The sequence below is a fragment of the Zalophus californianus genome, chromosome 9, assembly GCF_009762305.2.
Source record: "Zalophus californianus isolate mZalCal1 chromosome 9, mZalCal1.pri.v2, whole genome shotgun sequence".
NCBI lineage: Eukaryota > Metazoa > Chordata > Mammalia > Carnivora > Otariidae > Zalophus > Zalophus californianus.
In genome coordinates, this window is record NC_045603.1 from 57391347 (window position 1) to 57403971 (window position 12625).

At 61.7% G+C, this 12625-nt stretch overlaps 1 protein-coding gene across 1 annotated transcript in view; it reads right to left on the bottom strand.

Annotated features, from left to right (window-relative positions):
• Positions 1–12625, bottom strand: part of LRP1 (LDL receptor related protein 1) — an 80716-nt gene that overhangs the window by 12145 nt on the left and 55946 nt on the right. The window contains exons 43-64 of the mRNA XM_035729121.1: positions 9555–9759; positions 9009–9201; positions 8119–8244; positions 7791–7919; positions 7383–7502; positions 7121–7234; positions 6705–6854; positions 6503–6625; positions 6148–6264; positions 5838–5966; positions 5465–5587; positions 5170–5310; positions 4891–5081; positions 3865–4048; positions 3672–3757; positions 3375–3494; positions 2629–2816; positions 2287–2492; positions 1590–1778; positions 852–1000; positions 321–414; positions 85–201 (exon numbers count right to left, since the gene is read on the bottom strand). Coding sequence (XP_035585014.1) covers positions 85–201; positions 321–414; positions 852–1000; positions 1590–1778; positions 2287–2492; positions 2629–2816; positions 3375–3494; positions 3672–3757; positions 3865–4048; positions 4891–5081; positions 5170–5310; positions 5465–5587; positions 5838–5966; positions 6148–6264; positions 6503–6625; positions 6705–6854; positions 7121–7234; positions 7383–7502; positions 7791–7919; positions 8119–8244; positions 9009–9201; positions 9555–9759 — 3194 coding nt within the window. The remainder of the gene's footprint in view (positions 1–84; positions 202–320; positions 415–851; positions 1001–1589; positions 1779–2286; positions 2493–2628; positions 2817–3374; positions 3495–3671; positions 3758–3864; positions 4049–4890; positions 5082–5169; positions 5311–5464; positions 5588–5837; positions 5967–6147; positions 6265–6502; positions 6626–6704; positions 6855–7120; positions 7235–7382; positions 7503–7790; positions 7920–8118; positions 8245–9008; positions 9202–9554; positions 9760–12625) is intronic.

Genomic DNA, 12625 nt, shown 5'->3' on the forward strand with positions numbered 1-12625 from the left:
GGAGTGTAGTATGAAACCTCCAAATCCCAGGGAGGGAGAAGGGTGGGGAGAGGAAGGGCAGCCGGTGGCTGGGCAGCCCTTTACCGCAGTTGGCCTCGTCACTGTTGTCCTGGCAGTCATTGTCCCCATCACAGATGAAGGCAGGGTTGGTGCAGATGCCCGTTGAACACTGGAACTGTCCCGGGCGGCACTTGAACTCGGCTGCCAGGAGGGGAGCCTCAGAGTCAGAAGGGCTGGGGCTGGGCATGGCCACTCAGAGCCTCAGGGGTCGGGCTGCCCCCAGCCAGGACCTTCTTGCCACCCCTGCTCTGGGCACTTACGACAGTCCGGGGGCTCGTCTGAGTGGTCTCCACAATCGTCCTCTGTGTCACACTTCCACCAGAAGGGGATGCACTTGTCGTTCTTGCACACAAACTGGAGGGCAGGTGGGGGCAAGAGGGGTTGGTGGGGGTCTGGGGAACTCGGGAGGATTTCTTTTGAGGGGCTGGGATGTTTCAAAGAAGTGGGAAGGTCATGGTATTTTGTGGGGGAGCTGAGCTGGATGGAAGGTTGGGATGTGAGGAGTGCAGGAAGGCCAGGTGATGGGGTATCTGTGGGGGGGTCAGTGTGGGGGGTACTGGGGAGGGAGGGCCAGGGTTAGGGTGTGGGGGTGTTTGTGTGAGGTGACGGGTATAAAAGTATTGCTGTGGGGAGACAAGAGGTAGGCAAGAAATGTGGGGGCGTTAGCGTGGAAAAAACCAGATGGCGTGAGGACATTAGAGCGGGTGTTGGGGTCTGAGGAGTGGGGGTACTGGTGTGGGGGGTTGGGGGAGCGAGGCATTGGTGAATGGGGGTCGGGGGAAGAGCCTCACCTGGCTTGCTGTGCAGTTGGACACACAGGTGCGCCCATCGCTGCCCAGGTAGAAGTTGGTGGGACAGGCACATTTGTGGCCCCCCCCGGGGGACAGGAGGCACAGGTTGCTGCAGCCACCATTGTTGACCTTGCAGGGGTGATTGGGCACTGCCGGAGAGAAAGTGGCTAAAGCGCAGCCGACTGGGCCCACTGTATGGGCCGGGCTCCCTGAGCCACGGGCCTCCGGCAGAGTGAGGCCGGCGCTCCCTGGTGCCACACTTTCTGGTCTTCTGAAGGCTGCCTAGCCCACTCTATCCTGGCAGAGGTGGGATGGATCCAAATCCTACTCGCTTAGGAGGAGGCTGAAGCCAGAGAAAGGAGAGGACTCTTCTTGAGGTCCCAGGATCAGGCCAGCCCTGAAACCTCGTACACTGCCTCCCCTGGGCCCGCCCTCAGCTACGGCCTGCCTGCCTTTGGGGTCCCACCTCGGTGGTCCGCACCCTCAGGGGCTTGTTGCTACGAGACTCCGTGGCCGGCCCTGGGCTGAGCTGTAACTCCTGAAAGCCAGATCTTGGCCTGTCTACAGGCCCCCTAATCTCCCAGTGTCTGGCAAGCACGTCTCAGGCAATGCTGGAGAAGGGGTGCGCTACAACCACTCCTGCTGGGCCCCATCCTCCCATAGGGGCCCCTGGTGCCAGGCTCACCCTTCATCTGCTCCCCACCACTCCCCACCCCCGCCCCGGCCCTGGCTACTCACCATCTGGCTGGCGCAAGGCGTGGAAGACATGCAGGTCCATGGGCCGGTGCAGGGTGCTGATGAGGAGTGTCTTGTTGGTGCCTGTGGTCTTGTGGGCTCGGTTGATGGACTTGGTCTCCCAGTCGGTCCAGTAGACGTAGTCCTCAAACAGGGTCAGTGCAAAGATGTGTGGGATGTCCTGGCTCAGCACTGCAGACCGGGGAGGGAATAGGCCCGGCAGCCGGTCAGCATCTTCCCTACAGGACGCCCTTAAGCCCACAATAACCCCTTGAGGTGGGCGCTTGCCCTGCTTCTGGATGGTTAAATGGCTTCCCAAGGTTGTGCAGTTAAGTGGCAGACTTGGAACTCGAACTTGGGCCTCTGACAACAGGTTCCTACTCCGTAATATTGTATGATTCCCTGTACCGAAGTAACCCACCCCCAGGCCTCCCACCCTCACCTTTCTCAGAGCCCCCCGAACTGTGCATAAGAAGGGACCTCTCTTTCTCCTTCCCGAGGCTGTAGTTGGTGGCCTCATGCCTGGGCTTGTCCAGGGCCGTAGGCTGGGATGCTCTGGACACCCCATACCCCTGGTGGGTGATGTCCTCAGACCATGCCCTCTGACTTTTAATCCTATGCTCTTGCCCCAGTGGCCTGATCCTCCGGAGCCTCAGACCCCCAGCCCCCAGGTCTGCTGTGCGCAGGCAGCCTCACTGACCGACATGGCGATTAGAGCCGTCCAGGCTGGCAAACTCAATGTAGTCCTCACGGGCATCAGCCCAGTAGATGCGCTCGGTGACGTAGTCCAGTGTCAGGCCGTTGGGCCATGTGATCTTGGTGTCCACGATGACACTGCGGCCAGACCCATCCATGCCTATCCGGCCGATCAGTGAGTGGTCACCCCAGTCTGTCCAGTATAGGTACCTGGCAGGTGGGCGGGCAGTGAGCCCCAAGAGATCCTGCGACTGGTCCCACCGGGAGTCCACAGGGAGGCTGGGCCTGGATGCCTGAGCACACCGCTGGCTTTCAGGGGCTCCCCCAACCCTCTTTACCCACGTACCCGTTCTGGACGTCCACCACCAGAGCCCTGGGCTCACGGAGGCCAGAGCTGACCAGCACTGTACGGTAGGCCCCATTGAGCTTGGACACCTCGATGGTGTCCCGGCCTTTGTCACACCAGTACAGGTTGCCGCCCACCCAGTCCACAGCCAGTCCGTCCGGGTTGCTGAGGCCTGTCCGATGCAGCACCTGTGGGCAGGGGCAGGGAAGGAAGAGCTCTGGGTGACCTGGGGCGGGACCCTCAGTCTTTCTGGGGCCCAGCTTCCCCCAGGTGTGAAGTGAAGCAGAGCTCCGTCCTCCAGCTTGGCAGGGAGGACAACGGATGGAAAAGGCCCAGCCCTGGGCCTCGTGTCAGCGGAGGCTCTAGGACAGGGGTCTCCAGGTGAGAGAGACCGTACCCCAAGCTCCACAGTGCCTGGGGCATGCATTTAAGAGAGGCCAGCCCTAAGGGGGAAGCTACCGATGACTAGGAAAAGAGCAGGAGGAATCTCCCAGACCTCACTTTCCGAGCTTGGAGGGGAGAGAGAAGCCAGGACATGCAGAGTTGTGCAGTGACCCGTGGGGAAGGGGGAGGAAGGAAGAATTCAGTGGGATGCGTGGGGTGAAGGGGAGATGGCCTTGCAAAAGAGCCCTCTGGGGAGGGACACCGGGGCTCGATCTCTGCCTCATCCCGCCCCCCCCGCCCCCATCTCCCCCCACCCCGACACACCGGTCTGTCTGCTGATGAGTGGGCTGCCCTGGCCTCACCTGCACGTTGCTCCCGTTAAGGTGCATTCTTCGGATCATGCTGCCCTGGGTCGTCACGTCCGTCCAGTAAATCATCTGCTCTCGGTAGTCAAAGTCCAAGGCGACAGCGTTGTTCAGGCCCTGGATATGGGGGGTGGGGGAGAAGGAGGGCCACAGATCAGGACATGCGTGGCTGGAGAGGTCAGCAGGGGTGGCGAACATGGGCCCAAGTGGGGAGGATGAGGGGGCTGTACAGGGCAGGGTACGCGGCTCTGGGCCTGGGGAGACTGGCGGGGTGAGGAGGGCCGGGCCCGGCACCTGCTTAAGCAGCGTGTAGTTGGAGCCATCCAGGTTGAGCTTGCGCAGATAGTACCGGTTGGCAAAGATCAGGAATGGCTCCTCATCTGTAGAGAGAGCGTCCTGGCTCAGCCTGGCTCAGCTGCGGCACGTGCCAGCACCCCCGGCCCCCAGCTGTGCGAGCCATCGGATGCCCTCCAGGTGCCCATCTCACCAGTCACGGCTTTGCAGCTGTGGGGGTCGCCACCGCGGGGGGCGTAGCCCTCCACGCACAGACACTTGTAGCTGCCGTGCGTGTTGATGCAGCGCTGACTGCAGGGGAACGTGGAGCTGCACTCGTCCACGTCAGCACACGTCCGGCCGTCGTCCTTCAGGCGGAAGCCGGGGCGGCAGCGGCACTGCAGGCACAGAGAGCCTTGGGCTGGGCATGGGCAGGGTCGGGGGCCTTCCCTGTCCCCCCCCCAGCCTCTGGAGACTGGGGCTCCGGCTCCCTCCACCCCGGGGCGGCTGGCTCTGCTGGGGAAACCGAGGCTGGCAGGGTGGGCAGGCAGCAAGCAGGGACTGAGCTGCCCCGTGCCAGCAGTCTGGCTCTCACACGGCGGTGACCCATGACCGCCCTGCTTCTATCCCCAGAGGACGATGCTTAGGCCTCATCTTATGTGGCCCGTGAGCATTATCTGACGGAGCTGATCACGCTCCTCCTCCGAGGCTTTCTTCACTTGGCTGCTCTCCCACCCCAGCCGCTGCCCCTTCTCAGGCTTCTCTGCCGGCCGCCCTCACCCCCTGCCCCAGCCTCGGTGTGGCTGAGCACAGGGCTCAGGCCTTGGGCCTCCCCTCTTTTCCATCTACACTCACTCCCTTGGGGATCTTCTCCGGGCTCACGGATTTAAATGCTGTCTCTACGGTGAAAACTCCCAGATTCGGTGCTGCCGTCAGGCCTCGCCCTTGAGCTGGGTACCCTACCTCTGGCGCCCCCTGACATCTGCACATCCCTCCTTCTCCCGCAGCCCTTGGTGGCTCTACCTTCCAAAGAGAGGCAGGACCCCACCAAGCACAGGCTTCGCTTCTGTTCCCCACTGGGGCCTCGGCGCCTAGAACACTGCCCAGCAGCCTAGGTGCCCAATGTGCCCTCGGTGAACGAACGAATGAATGAGCCAACGAATGAATGACTAGGGGGTGGGGAACGGAGCTCCTGCTGGCTTTGGGGGTGTGGGAGCTCCCACTCCGGGGTGGGGCACACCTTGAAGCCAATCTTGAGGTCCTCGCAGTCCTGGCTGCAGCCACTGAGCTTGCGGCTGAGACACTCGTTGACGTGGCAGCCGCGCTCGTCTGAGCCGTCCCCGCAGTCGTCCTGCCCGTTGCAGAGCAGAGCCTCGGCCACACAGCGCCCACTGCTGCACAGGAACTGCGAGGAGGCGTTGCACTTGTGCTCTGGGGGGGGGGGAGGGGCAGGTCAGCGGGGAGAGGGGGCCGCGGGGATGGGGGGCGAAGCTGGGGAGGGGCTGGGATTTGGGCCCACCTGAGCTGCTGCAGTGCGGGTTCTTGGGGGCCTCGTCGCTCTGGTCGTGGCAGTCATTTTCGCCGTCGCACGCCCACTGGCGGGAGCTCAGACAGCGCCCGTTGGCGCAGCGGAACTCGTTGGGGCCACAGGTTGGGTACTCTGGGGGTGGAGGGGCGGGGTGAGGGGGTGAGGCTGGAGGCTCCGGCGGGGCCCAGGTACAGGGAGGGCAGGGCACACCCCTGCTGCCACCCCCACTCGGCCCCCCCATCCCCCCTGCAGGCCGGCCCGCCCGCCGGGGGCCCAGCACCCTCACCACACTCGGGGGACTCGTCGGAGCCGTCCGCGCAGTCCCGGTCGTGGTCGCACACGAAGTGCTTGGGGATGCACTGGCGATTCTGGCACATGAATTCGCGGTCGTCGCACGTGCTGTTGTACACTGCGGACGGAGACGGGCGGACGTGGCCCCTCAGCCCCCACCTGACCAGCCGCTGCCTGTCCCTGGGACCTTCGTGGGGTCCGAGTGCACAGGCAACAGCCGTCTGGGTTGTAGACAGGGCTCTGCCACTAACCACCTGAGTGACGCCGGCTGAAGCACCGCCTCTCCTTGGCCTCAGTTTCCCCTTCTGCAGAGTGAGACTGTGGCCACCTGCCACCCACCCCACTCCTCACCCCCCCACGCCACTCACAGCAGCCAGCTGTGATGCTCTCATCAGCACCGTCCGCACAGTCCTTGTCACCGTCACAGAGCCAGCGCTCGGGGACACACACGTGGGTGCCGGGGCAGGAGAAGGAGGAGGGGCCACATGTCTTGCCTTCTGTTGGGGGGACAGGGAGCCGCCAAGAGATTCAGGAGCAGGCACAGCGGGCCGGGCGGTCGGCGTGACATCCCCACACTCATGCCGCCCCTCCTGTAGGAGGGTGTGTGGGTGTGTGGGTGGGGTGGGGGCGTCTGTCCCTCAGGAGCCCCTCCCTGAGCTGACCACAGCCACCCCTCACCACAGTGAGCCGCCTCGTCTGAGCCGTCCCCGCAGTCGTCACTGCCGTCACACAGCCACTGCTTGGAGATGCAGCGATGGTTCTGGCACTCAAACTGGGCCTCCGAGCAGAACTTGTCTGGGGCGGTTGGAAACCAAAGTGAGATGGGGGAGGGGACGGCAGGTCACTCTGCTGGGCAGGCAGGTGGAGGACGGCCGGGAGAGACCCAAGGCATCCCTTTGTGGGGGCTCAGCATGAGCTAGACAGGGGAGCCCTGGGTGCCCTTCTCCCAAGGGGACACTTCCTGGGAGGGAACTGAAAGGTGGACTGGGACTCCAGTGGCCATAGTGGGTGGGCGCTGGGGTGGGTCACTCACTGCAGTGGGTCTCATCCTCGCCGTGTTCACAGTCGTCCTCCTTGTCACACGTCCAGCTCATGGGGATGCAGCGCCCGCTGGGGCAGGCGAAGTAATTCAGGGGGCATCTGGGGCGCTTCACTCCTGGGGGGAGAGGGAGGCATGAGGGCACTGGCGCCCTGGAGGGCCCGCCGCTCTCCGCACACCTGGCCCGAGGCGGGACCTGGGCAGTCGCGCTCGTCGCTGTAGTCCCCGCAGTCGTTGGCACCGTCACACACCCAGCTGGGGGCGTAGCAGAGGGAGGTCCGTTCACAGGGCTGGAAGCGCACTCCTTTCACCCCCAGGCGGAAGTAGCTGCTGCAGTCGGTGGCGCCTGGTAGGGGCAGGGATGCAGGTGACACCCGGTTCCCTCCACACTCCCTCCCCCGGAGCTGCCCTTGGTGTTTTAGAAAGTGGCCTGGTACCCTTCAGGGGAGGAGATGCTGACCGCCCCTTCTACTCACGCCACCCCAGAGCCCAGGCCTGGAGGCAGGGGGCAGGAGCACACAGGCTGTGAGGGGACTGAGGCCGCCAAGCGAGCAGGCCAGACAGGAGGCGAGGGAGCAGGACTAGGAGGCACCGGGGAGGGGTGTCACTCACTGCAGTTCATCTCGTCAGAGGCGTCCTCGCAGTCCACAAACTGGTTGCAGCGGCTGGAGTTACCAATGCAGGTGCCGTCCCGGCAGCGGAACTCGCCCACGCCGCAGGCCGTCTCTAGAACAGCACCCACCCCAAGACCATCAGGCCAGAGTACCCCCCGCCATGGGGGCCAGGAGACCCCAGGCACCCCCGCAGAGCACGCTGAAGCAGACCCCGTGGGGCCTGGGGAGGTGGGGTGGGGCGGAAGTGGGGTCCCACTCACTGTTGCAGGGAATCTCGTCCGAGCCGTCCCCGCAGTCATCCGCCCCATTGCACCAGAGCATGTTGGACACACAGCGTCCGTTGTTGCATTGGCGGAAGGTCTTCTTGCAGCGGCGCGAGTCTGCGGAAGGGAGGGGGGGAGCGGGCCACCAGTCAGCAGCAGCTCCCGGTGGGACCTCACTCGTCTGTTCCCTTGACAACCTGCTCAGCCCTGCTCTGGGCCTGGCCCAGGGTTAGTGGTGCTTCTGCCCTTCACGACCTCCCCAGACTCCTCAGCCACGGAGTGGGTCATGGAGCTTTTGCTCCCCTCACTCCCACACCCAGCCCTGCTGGAGGCAGAGGCTGGGGAGCCTGGAGGCCAGGGGGAAGGGAGGAAGGTGGGGCGCTGAGGCTGCAGGAGGCGCCTTACTACAGTAGGATGGCTTCTCGTCAGACTTGTCCTTGCAGTGGGAGACACCATCACAAGTCAGGCTGAAGTTGATGCATTCGCCGTTGGCACACTCGAACTCATCTTGTGCCCGGCAGGAGGAGTTCACAGCTGGAGGGGGTGTGGAGGGAGCCTCATGAGCCAGGGCCCTGGGGCCTCGAACGCCTCTCCCCCTCTGCCCCCCGGAACTCAGGTCATCCTCAGTTTCTCCTTGGTGAAACTATTTGGGGGGGCCAGGCTGTTGGAGTCTGGGAGGCGATGGTCCCCAGTGTGTGCCCAGGGTCCCCCACCAGTGTGCCCCGTCTCTCACCGCGGCAGGTGAGGTCCTCTTGGAGGATGCGGCCCCCTCGGCAAGAGCAGTTGACATGGCCTTGGTGAGTGAGCAGACACAGGTCCTGGCAGCCCCCATTGTTGACACGGCAAGGGGAGAGCTCGCCTGGAACAGGGACGGACGACAATGGGCTAGGAGTGTCCCCGGCTGTGCACACACAGGATGCCCACACCCACTCACACAGCTTCAGGGAGCTTCCTAGCCCCAGCCCTGGCACAGCGGCACCCAGCTGGGGGAGCAGAAATGGTGCTATGGGAGGGCCAGGGGGAGTGTTTGGGGTGGGCCTGGGGTGGAGTGGGGTTGCTCTTAGGGGGATGATGTGGGCTTCATTGTGTGCTTGGGGAGATTCAAGTCTAAGGAGCATCGTGGTGGGGCCCGGGAGTATGTGTGAGAGGCCTGGGAAAGCTATGGATCTGGGTGGGGGCCACTGGGCAAGGCAGATCCAGGGTGGGAGTGTCTCTGTGCACACGCATGTACACGCACACGTGCACGCAGAGCACGGGCAGAGCCTGGGATGTGTGTGATCAGCTCTGGGGGCACATGTGATTCTGGGTGGGAGAAGGACTAGGGCATGTGCTGGGGTGTCTAAGGATTCAGGTGAGACCAGTGGTGGGGTAGTATGAATGTGCGTACGTGTGTGTGTGTGTGTGTGCACGCGTGCAAAGATGTCTTGAGGGAGCTGGAGTAGAGGAGTGTTAGGTGTTTTGGAGTTTCTTGGGGGTGAAGGTGTGTACAAGTGTATGTCTGCACATGGAGGCTCTGGGAGAATGAGACCAGGGCGTAGTGTGTACGTGTGTGTGTGTGCGTGTGTGTGTACGTGCTGGCACTGTGGACAGGAGAGCAAGGCTGGTGGCAGTGGCCCCACTCACAGCTGTTGGTGTCATTGGCCACGGCGATGATGCCCATGGGCTGCTGGGGGATGTCCACGCGCAGCAGCTTCATGTCGCTGCCCACGTACTTGTTGGCCCGCTGCACGGCTCGCCGCACCCAGTCGGTCCAGAAGATGTGCTCCCCGTACACAGCCAGCCCGAAGGGGTGGACTGGCTCCGACTTCAGGATCACCTGTGGCAACAGCACAGGGCCCATCGCGGGCAGGCTCGGGCCTCTCCCCAAGCCCACCCCACTGCAGCTGGCCCCACGGGCAAGGGTCTCCGGACATGGTCCAGAACAGGAAGGACCCAAAGAGGCATCTTGCCGTTTCCACACTGAACTGACGAGGAAGCCGAGCCTGCACAGGATGAGGGCCACACGCGGCCACACAGCTAAGTGGCAATGTTTGTGCCTCATTCTCCTCCGGAATCTTCCCACCAGGGGGCCTCCCTTTCTGCCTGGGCCATCTCCTTCTTGGCTGACCAGCCGTCCCCTGACCCCAGCCCACCTCGAGCCCCCTGCTCCGTTGGCGGCCCCAGACTCACATAGCGGTGAGAGCCGTCATACTCGCACCGCTCAATCTTGTCCAGGGTGGCATCGGAGAAGTAGAGCTTCTCGGCACGGTGGTCGATGGCCAGGCCGTTGGGGGTGCGGATGTCCTTCTCGATGAGAGTCAGGACATTGGCTCCCGACAGGGCTGCCCGCATGATGCTGGGGTGCTGCTCGTTCCAGTTGGTCCAGAACATCAGGCTGGGGGAAGGGAGGGCCACGGGGATCAGGAGTCAAAGCCGGGGAGTCTGTCGTGGAGGGCCCGGGCGAGGGCCAGGAATTGACCAGAACCCAAGGGTCAGCCAGGGTGTGACCCAGATGCCAGCACCCCAGGCAGCCTCACAGCCACCAAGGCCAACACAGCCCTGGCGCCCAGAGGGGCCCCGGCTGCTGCAGGGTCTCTGTGTGGGTATGCGCACGTATTTCTCAGCGTCTGGGAAATGACCATCTGCTTTTACTGAGAGACAGTGTAGCCAAGTAAGGCAGGTTCTGGGTTCCGATCGGAGCACTGCCACTTACCAGTGAGGAACCTCAGCAAGTGACTTATCTTCTCTGTGCCTCAGTTTCCTTCTCTATGAGGCAGGGATAATACTACTACCTGCCTCGTAGAATGATTGAAGGATTAAGAGTTAATGTTCATCTAATGATGTCACATGACTATTTCCCATTCTTTTATTCTTTTTTTTTAAAATTTTTTATTGTTATGTTAATCACCATATATTACATCATTAGTTTTTGGTGCAGTGTTCCATGATTCATTGTTCATTCTTTTATTCTTAACTGCTTTTCGCCCAGCATCCAGGACACCCCTGTGAGTGTCTCGTGTATGCCAGTGCCAGGGACACACAGATCCTACCCTCAAGAAGTTCTTGAAAAGCACCCTCTCCATAATTTCAGGCTTTTGCATATTTGGAGTCCGAGCCCCAGCTCTGCTCCTTACTAGCTCTGACCTTGAACCAGCCTCTTGTCTCTGCACCTCGGCCCCTCTCAGTAAAGGAGGTGGTGGGACCTGGCCATGATGGGTTCCTTTTGCAGGGTGGTGAGGCTCCAGAGATGGGTGTGCGTCACTTTAGGGCTGCGCAGGTGCTACACTAGGTGTGACAGTGTGATCCCCAGACCACCTGCTTTGGATCTTGATCCCTGGGTCCTCTGTCCCAGAGATTCATACTCAGTTAGGTCTGGGGCGGGGCTGGGGAACCAGCACTTTCCAAGCACTCCCCAGACACGCTGCATGTGCCCTGGAGTTTGAGAAGCACCTAGCGACAGAAGAGTCAGCTCTGCTTTCCCGCTTGCTCACAGGACTGCCCCTGCCTCCCGCCCCGATGTTTCCATGTCCTGCTGCTCTGGACACAGAGTTGTCTTCTAGCTGGTGGAATTGTCTCCTCAAACCTCTCCAGGTCTCTCTCTCTCTTTTGAAAAGTAATCTCTACACCCAACGTGGGCTTTGAACTCACAACCCCGAGATCAAGAGTCACATGCTCTACCGACTGAGCCAGCTGGGTGTCCCCAAGGTCTCTCTCTTTTTAACACACCCTCTCCCCCACAAGTCTCTCCAGCGCGTCTGAGCTATAACCGCCTGCTGCTATGCTCAGGAAGGAAAAGGACACTCCCTTCCACTCTGGGAGGTGCTGGCTGCTCCCAAGCCACCGGGAGCTCAGGAAGCTGAGGCTCTGATTTTGAAGGCCCTCATCCTGGGGGAAGTGCGGGGGGGCGGTTCTGGATAGCTCTTGGAATCAGGATGGGAGTTCGGATGGTGGCATGATGCCATCAAGGATGGTGGCATCTCTCTGTGGCCTCCACAGGAGAAAATGGGTGCTGCTAGAGTCAGCCTCTTGGCGTTGTTGGTCCCCAGCCAGGGACTTCCATACCCTCAGGTAGGGCCCAATTGACTCTGTGGTAGGAAGTGGCTTTCCTTTTACCGTGACAAACTGTTACATGTGGAAGGACATGTACCACAGCTGAGGGTTCCAGGCTTGGTAAAACCACGCCCCAAGAAGGTGCTGGGGTGGCGGTGGGGGAGGGCCGGGACGAGGGGTTTTCCTGAGGGCCAGCTGTAGGGTAGGCTCAGCAGGAGTCCCTGTCCCCTTCATCTGGGTGCACACTGCCCCCCCCCACCCCACCAGCACTCGCTCCTTCTGGCCAAGAGAGGGCCTCTCCCAGACAGTTCAGCTCTTTCTCCTGCACCCTGCCCTGGCTTCAGTTCACCCAGGTCATCCTCCAGACCCCAGCTCAGGTGCTGCCTCCTTGAGGACACGTTCCTTGATATCCAGCTGGGTCAGGTCCTGTTACACACTCATAAAGCTCCCCGAAGCCTCACAGTTAACATCAAATAGGCCTGAGGTAGAGCCAAGGTCCATCTCTTCCTTCCCTGGCTCCTCGGCACATCGTTGGTTCTCAAAAGCCATTTGCTGAGTGAATGATGGAATCCCCTGGGCTCAGAGCAAAGGAACCTGGTGGGCAGCCATGAGGGAGCTTCTAGAAGCCACAGTGCTCCATCACCTCTGGATTGGGGGTGGGAGGCAGGCAGGGGTACCCAGCAGCACCACCTCTTCATGGACGCTCCAGGCCCAGAAGCGACAGGCCCTGGGGCCAGCCCAAGACAGGTAAAGTCACCAAGGGTCACAGAGGAAAGAGAGGATCTTTGTCATGAGCCATGTATGTGCAGGCCAGGGTGAGGCAGACCAGGGAGAGGGCCCTTGTGCCGGTCTGCAGGGCCAGGCAGGCCGGGCTGAGGCTGGACTTGAGTGACATCAGGGTAAGGAATCTAGGTTCGGTACACTCCCCGTTTCTAAGTGGCTGTTTTGGGGTTTTGTTTGTCCCCTAGTTTCCTAGCAAAGCTTTGGGAAAACATTCCAAGGGTTGCTGAGTTCTGGGGAAAACAGTTTTGCTTTCACGTGGGCCAGGATTTCTAAGGTGAGGGGGTGGTTCACCAGAGGCCCACACATTGGAAATGGAGGGGGGACTGGCCCTGCAGGAGAGCGGAGCAGGTGGAGACCTGGGGGGTATTTCCTCCCACGTCCTCTTGACTCGTGCTCTGGACTCCCTCACAACCTGAGCCCAGCCTCAT